Raw genomic sequence first — 8,140 nt, 5'->3', positions numbered from 1 at the left:
GATCTCTTGACCTTGTGATCCGCCCGCCTCGGCCTCCCAAAGTGCTGGGATTACAGGCGCGAGCCACCGCACCTGGCCCCCCCCCCCTTTTTTTTTTAAACACTTGATTTGTTTGAATCAGGATACCAACATGATCTACACATTGTGTTTGGTAGATGTGCCTTTTAGATCTCTTTTAATCTGTAAATTCACTCTTCTATTTCATCTAATAATTTGTTGAAGAAATCAGATGATTTGTCCTGTAGAGTTTCCTGGATTCTGGATTTCGCTGACTGTGTCTCCCCGGTGTTGCTTAACAGGCTCCTCTGTTCCAGTATACTCTAGAAAGTCATAGGTAGACCTACAGGCCTATCATATTCAGGTTCAGTTTTTAGCAAGAATACTTGGTAGGTATGTTGTACTTTCTGTAACTTCTTTAAAATAACTTTAAAAATATTAATACTCTTTTTTTTTTTCTTTGAGACAGTGTCTTGCTCTGCCACCCAGGCTGGAGTGCATTGGAGTGGAGTGGTGCAATCTCGGCTCACTGCAACCTCTGCCAGCCAGGTTCAAGCAACCCTCCTGCCTCAGTCTCCAGAGTAGCTGGGACAACAGGCATGCGCCAGCCACCATGCCTGGCTAATTTTTTTATTTTTAGTAGAAACGGTGTTTCACCATGTTGGCCAGGGTGGCTTTGAACTCCTGACCTCAGGTGATCTGCCCGCCTCAGCTTCCCAAAATTGTGGGATTACAGGTGTGAGCCACCACGTCCAGCCAATACTCTTTATTATCTGTTGCCAGAGAGAAATACTTTTATTCTTCTGAGGGCCTAGACAGAGCCTTACAATGGTTACTTGATTTTTTAGTTCGTGTGAATAATGAGTATATCCTTCCAAAAAGCTATTTTTAGTGGAGAATTGGTTATAAGAACAATATATTTACGAAATTTTTTTTTTTTTTTTTTTTCGAGACAAAGTATTGCTCTGTCTCACATAGGCTGGGTTACAGTGGTGCATAGTTCACTGCAACCTCAGACTCCTGGGCTTAAGTGATCCTCTTGCCTCAGGCTCCCCAGTAGCTAGACTATAGGTACATGCCACCTCACCTGCCTATTTTATTTTATTTTATTTTATTTTATTTTTTAGAGATAGGGTGTCACTAAGTTGAAGGCCTTGAACTTCTGGCCTTCAAGTGATCCTCCTGTCTCAGCCTCCCAAAATGTTGAGATTATAGACATGGGCCATTGCACCCAGTCAGAATCTTAAATTCAAATTAGGAGCTGGGTGCAGTGGCTTGTACCTGTAATCCTAGCACTTTGGAAGGCTGAGGCAGACAGATTGCTTGAGCCCAGGAGTTCAAGACCAGCCTGAGCAACATGGTGAAACCCCATCTCTACAAAATATAAAAATGTTAGCTGGGTGTGGTGGCATGCACCTGTAGTCCCAGCTCCTTGGAAGGCTGAGATGGGAGATCACTTGACCCTGGGAAGGTCGAGGCTGCAGCGAGCTGTGATTGAGCCACTGCAGCACAGCCTGGGCGACAGAGTGAGAAAAAAAAAAAAAAAAAAAAAAGGAAAGTGAAATTGTGCACCAAATTATTTTCCTTTTTTACTTTAATGTTCTGACATATATATGTTTATGTGTGTATATTTAATTTTTAGACAAAATACAAAAGAATGTGATTCTATATGAGGCTATAGAATACCCAATACTTGAAAGAATTTAGAAATGAGAAAGAAAAAAGACATTAGAAAAAAAAATCTTTGTAGATATTAGAAAGAATATAATTGTCTTTGACTTATCTTTTTTATATCAACTAATTTTCTTACATCTTTCCACAGACAAAAGACCTCATTTTATAGGAAGAATGTTTAATTTCACCTTACTGCTCAAATATCACTTATCCTTCTGCAATACAGAGTTAAAACCATTCATTTAAAATCAGAAATTTGTCTTTTTAGGAATTGTTTTGCCTAATTGTTAGTGCCCATGTATGCATTTTGAATCTTTTCTATGTGCTTTGTATTAGTGCAGACAACTTGGAGCTCCATGAAACTCTCAATGATGATTCAGGAAGCCAATGCTATTAGCAGCAAATTGAAAACATACTATGTTTTTGGCAGGTGAGTAATTAATTATCCTGATTATAAATGTTTTAAACAAGTTGGCCTTTATGTCATTTAGTTTCTCTAAAGCCCATTCTACAACTGTAGAAACTCTCAGTGATGATTCAGGAAGCCAATGCTATTAGCAGCAAATTGAAAACTTACTATGTTTTTGGCAGGTGAGTAATTAATTATCCTGATTATAAATGTTTTAAACAAGTTGGCCTTTATATCATTTAGTTTCTGTAAAGTCCATTCTACAGCTGTAGGAAAGAGCTGATACCAGAATCCCCAGTGAAGCTTAGACTGCCCTTTCAGAGCTCATTCTGGAGTAAGAGAGGTTTCAACAATTAATATACTATGTTTTTAGTATATTCTATGTATATTTATAAATAGAATAATTTTAGTTGTTTTAGGAATTTGCTCATTTTCTTTTGAGCTGAAAAGTTAGGCTGAGGCAGGAGAATCGCTTGAACCCAGGAGGTGGAGGTTGCAGTGAGCCGAGAGCACGCCATTGCACTCTAGCCCAGGCAACAGCGCAAGACTCCGTCTCAAAAAAAAAAAAAAAAAAAATGTTTATCAGCATTCCACTGTTCAAAAGGAATATACCTTATTAGAATTTTCGATTAAAAAAATTTTTTTATATGGTGTATAGTTACATGATTATTACTATAATAAAAAAACTATGGAAAGACTTAATCAGTGGACACAATTTTTAGGGAAATTATTCTACTCTAGAAAACTCAGTATAAATGGATGTGTATGTTTCAGGATAATCTTTTTTTGTTTGTTTTTCTTTCAGACATGATGTATCAGATGGAAGTAGTTCTGACACTTCTATTCGGGTTCGTAACCTAAAACTAGGAATCTCAACATTCTGGAGTCTGGAAAAGTTTGAATCTAAACTTGCAGCAATGAAAGAACTTTATGAGGTTTGGAATATTATTAAAATCCCTATAAGCTTTTTAAAATAAAAAGGTATAAAAGTTCAAGTATCTGCTTTTGGTGAAAATATATATATATAAAAGTGACATATTCTCCATAGAGAAAATTTGGAAAATAAAAGGCAGTCTGTCAATTCCCTAAACCAACCAGTATTAACAATTATATATATTTACTTTTGCATTTAAATGGAGTTTTATTGGGTTGTTTTAATACAGTCATAGGTATAATAGAGAAATTTAATAGCTGAATCTATTGTTATAATTGTATATTTAAAAAATTTTTGCATTTAAGTTAAGGAAAGAAGTTTGTTAGACATAAATCATATTACATCATTTGAAATGATCTTCCTATGCCTAATACACGTTTTTGCATATTTACATTTCTCCGTTGCTGTGCTTTGCATGCTTCCAACTGTCTACTGCCTATTATAGTCACAAGTAAAAAATCTCTGTACATATTAGTTTTAAATGTCTTATTTTCCCATCTTTTATTTTCCAAAATGAAACCAAAAATGTGAATACACTTTGATGCTCACCAACAAGTTGCTTGCCAGAAATATTGCCATTTACCAATGTTACCAGTTTGCATTTTACCGGGGTGTGTGTGTGTGTGTGTGTGTGTGTGTGTGTGTGTGTGTGTGTTGTAATAGAGACAAAGTCTTGCTGTGTTACCCAGGCTGGTCTTGAACTCCTAGCTTCAAATAGTCCTCTCATCTTAGCTTCTCAAAGTGTTGAGATTACAGGCATGAGCCATTGTGTCCAAACTGTATTTTAATAACTAGTAAATCTGGCGATTTGACTCTGGTTTCTTTATGGGTAAAGTATGTGTTCATGGCCTTTGAATTTTGTGTTAAATGAAATGTAGGAAATTAGCTAATATAGCTATAAAAGTTATTTCCATATTTTGATAAGCCTTTATATTTATCATATACATTTTTTTCCTGATTATATCATCTTTTTTTGGTTTCATTTTGTTATGCAGGCATTTTTAATTTGGTAAATTTGAATCCATCTATTATTCCAGAGATCTTACTGAAACATTTTACAACCCTTGCATTTTCTTTTAATTAAAAAAAAAAGTTCACATCTTTGAATCACATAGAATTTATTATGGCGTTTTATGAGTGGTATGAATTTAAAGTTTATGTCATTATCTAATTGTCCATAAAATTATCCCTAAAATAGCTGCAACATATATTAAATTGTTGCATTGCTACTATTTGTCAAATGTACTACCTTTAAACAATGTGACTCTATATGGAACTATATACTACTTAGATCATTATAGTAATGAAGGTATTATATGGAAAAACTTAGAGGATGCTGCCAAATTGTAGCCTAACACTTGAATTGTTTAATGGAAAAATGAAAATAAAAATAAAATAAAACAAAAGAAAACAATTCATTTTATCATTATAAGATAAAAGCAATAATTAATGAATTAGAAATTAATAAATATAAGTTCTTATTCTTTGACAATATAAATGTGATTTTAGAAATGAGAAGTGGCATTTAAGTAAACATAAAGAAAACATTTAAAAATTATATTACCTATAAAACTTTATGCTAATAAATTTGACAATTTCCTACAAAGAAGAGACTTTTTAACAAAAGATAAATTATGAAAGTTGACTTGATAGGTGAATAACCATGCAGTAATTTGAAATGTTAGTCAACAGACTGCCCTCAAAAAAAAAAAAAGTGTAGGAAGAGAGGTGATAATCTCAGACACTCTTATGAGTAAGCTCTTTTAAATTGCCAAAGAACAGGTAAATTTTATTCTGTTTAGACTGTTCTAGATTAAACTTTTCTAGAACATAACAATAAATAGAAAGTATCACAGTTTATCTTATGATAGAATAACTGATTAAAAACAAAACAAGCAAAAACCACAAAAACTGAAAAGATGACTCAAAAGAGAATTACCAACCAATCTTTTTTTTTTTGAGACAGAGTCTTGCACTTGCACTGTCGCCCAGGCTATAGTGCAGTGGTGTGGTCTCGGTTCACTGCAACCACCACCTCCCAGGTTCAAGTGATTCTCCTGCCCTCAGCATCCCAAGTAGCTGGGACTACAGGCACACGCCTTCACGACCAACTAATTTTTGTTTTTTGAGTACAGTTGAGGTTTCACCATGTTGGTCAGGTTGGTCTCGATCTCTGGACCTCCTGATCCTCCTGTCTTGGCCTCCCAAAGTGCTGGGATTACAGGCATGAGCCACTGCACCTGGCCTACCAATCAATCTTAATATGAACACAGCTATAAAAGTTCTAGAAGAAATTTTAGCAGGGCCGGGCATAGTGGCTAACGCCTGTAATCCCAACACTTTGGGAGGCTGATGCTGGAGGATCACTTGAGCCCAGGAGTTCACGACCGTCTGGGTGGCGTAGTTTTTGTTAGTTTGCCTGTTTGTTTTGAGATGGAGTCTTGCCCTGTTGCCCAGGCTGGAGTGTAGTGGTGCAATCTTGGCTCACTGCAACCTCCACCTCCCAGGTTCAAGCGATTCTTCTTCCTCAGCCTCCTGAGTAGCTGAGATTACAAGCGTGTGCCATCATACCCAGCTAATTTCTGTTTGTATTTTTAGTGGAGTCAGCATTTCACCATGTTGGCCACACTGATCTCAAACTCCTGACCTCAGCTGATCTGCCTGCCTTGGCCTCTAAAAGTGCTGGGACTACAGATGTGAGCCACCATGCCCGGCCAACCCTGTTTCTTTTACAAAAATTCTAAAAATTAGACAGATGTGGTGCTGTGTGCCTGTAGTCCTAACTGTTTGGAAGGCTGAGGTGAGAGGATTGCTTGAACCTGGAAGGTCAAGGCTGCCTTCTAATCCCAGCACTTTGGGAGGCTGAGGTGGGAGGATCACTTGAGCCCAGGAGTTTGATACCAGCCTTGTCTCTACAAAAGGAAAAAAGAGAATCTTACACCATGAAGAAGTACAGTTTATGCCAGAAATGGAAGGTATATTCATAAGAGAAAATCCAAAAAGGCTGAAAGGAATCATATCAAAGTATTGACAATGTTTATGTGTAAATGATGGGTTTATGAGTGGTTTCAGTTTTTTTCTTTGTGTTTATATGTATTAATAGTTTCAAATTTTTCTACAATTAATATGAATTGCTTGTGTTTTTAGAACAACAAAAGCAGTATGGAGGTTATTTGATTATGCTTGCCTTGATGCATACTTTAAAACCTCATTGTTGAATTACCCTAGGTTTAACTACGTCTTGCTTTTAACCATTCATTGCAGTTGTTTAAACTCATTTTTCTGTGTAATGATTCTGTCTCCGAATCAAGTTCTACGTAGCATTTTGGTAGAATTGTAATTATTATTACTTTAAATATATAAAATATAGATTATAATCCTGATCAATATATTCAACCAGGAAGTGACTATCTCTTAGTTTTGTCAGATTATTCTTTTATGTCTCTGCTGAGGATTTTATTGTTTGTGTTTTTATTATTCTTATAAATTCCAAGTTTATTATTCCTGAATTATTTAATGGTTTCTATCGTTTTTATTAAAAGTAGATGTCTTTTAATATCATCCCCATCATCATATGATTGATTTTTAATTTGATCAGGAATGATTTTTTTTAGACTTATCAGATAATATATAATCGTGCTAATTTTATGGTTTAATTGTAAGAAAGGATTTAATCTTTTTTTCTTAGTTGCTAAACATATTTCGCTCCAAATTAACTGAAACTGTATATTGTATTTTTCTTAGAGTAATGGTAGTAACAGGGGTGAAGATGTCTTTTGTGATCCTGAAGACGAATGGGAACCCGACATTACAGATGCAGCAGTTTCTTCACTTTCTAGAAGGAGGTAAAGACATATTTATTACTGGTTTTCTTGCTCTCTCACTCTCTCTCTGTGTATGTGTGTGTGTGTGTGTGTGCGTGTGTGCGTGTGTGTGTGTGTGTAAATTGTATTATTTTAAAAGGACCATTGTCATGCTAGATATGTCTGGACAAAAACCCCAGAAATATAAGAGGAGTAGTATGTTAATTGTCATTACAGCACTTAGGGCATTAAATGGTTTATTAGTCAGTTATAAGATAAACCAAATTTCGTTGTTTCATCATATAAGTCTTAAGAGCAACTTAGGGTAGCATAAATTAAATTTTCCGCAGAAATGAGTAGTATTTATTTCTTCTAAATTACCCTTTCTCAAGAACTTGGCATCTTCTATAATATTTTCTTTTAAGTTACAGAATTTTAAATGCAGTGAAGTTAGTATGAACTCCACGAAAGAATAAATCATGGTGATAGACCACTTCTATATATAACAAATGTTGCTTATTAACTCGAAACATAAAACACTTCCATGGTGAATAATAGATGCTTTTCAAGGAAAAACTAGTTCTGCTTAGACCTCAGATGCTTAGATTATATAGAGAAGCAAAATGGTATCATGGAAAGGCCTTGGAGCGAATTTAGCCTCCTAGTTTGGTTTGGTTTTTAAGCAAATGTTTCTTTGATGACTACTGTCTGCCATGCCCTGAGGAAGCAAAGATGAATACAAAATATCCCCTGTCCTGAAAGGCCAGGAATTGAGGAAAGTAGAGGCAGGAGCAGTTGACAAAAACCTGAACTGAGGCTGGACAGTAGGATTTTAAATGCAGTGAAGAGGAAAGTCGAGTTTTCTGCTTATTCAGGCTGCAGAATCAATAGGATGTGGAGAGTGGCTATGGGCTGAAGTGTGAGGGGTGCAAGGATGACTCCTGGTTTTAAATTGGGTGACTGCCAAGAGGGAAGTGGCGTTGCCTGAGATGGAGCGTAAGAGGAGTTTAATTTTAAATATGAAGAATTTGAGGTATTCTCAAGGGACATCCAGGTGTATATTCAGGTTTAGAACTTTGGTGGATGGAGCCGGGGATTTTCAGGATATAAGGATCAATAGTATTCATCTGTCAGCAGAAGCGTTGCTGTTATTAAGAGCATTTATTAAATACTTAAGCCTTGTCTCGCCTAGTACTCACCACAAACTATGAAGCAGATATTGTCATTACCCTCATTTTACAGATTAAGAAACTGAGAATTTAGAGAATTTAGAGACGTTAAGTGACGTGTGCAAAGTCACAGTACTGATACGAGGAAGAGCTG

At 35.8% G+C, this 8,140-nt stretch overlaps 1 protein-coding gene across 1 annotated transcript in view; it reads left to right on the top strand.

The window, feature by feature from the left end:
• KIF14 (kinesin family member 14) overlaps positions 1 to 8,140 on the top strand; it is a 71,578-nt gene that overhangs the window by 39,587 nt on the left and 23,851 nt on the right. Inside the window, exons 19-21 of the mRNA XM_017499389.2 lie at positions 2,008 to 2,101; positions 2,886 to 3,015; positions 6,759 to 6,859. Of these exons, the coding sequence (XP_017354878.1) occupies positions 2,008 to 2,101; positions 2,886 to 3,015; positions 6,759 to 6,859 (325 nt within the window). The remainder of the gene's footprint in view (positions 1 to 2,007; positions 2,102 to 2,885; positions 3,016 to 6,758; positions 6,860 to 8,140) is intronic.

This window comes from Cebus imitator, unplaced genomic scaffold, assembly GCF_001604975.1.
Source record: "Cebus imitator isolate Cc_AM_T3 unplaced genomic scaffold, Cebus_imitator-1.0 Scaffold257, whole genome shotgun sequence".
NCBI lineage: Eukaryota > Metazoa > Chordata > Mammalia > Primates > Cebidae > Cebus > Cebus imitator.
This window is presented reverse-complemented; position numbering and strand designations above follow the sequence as displayed.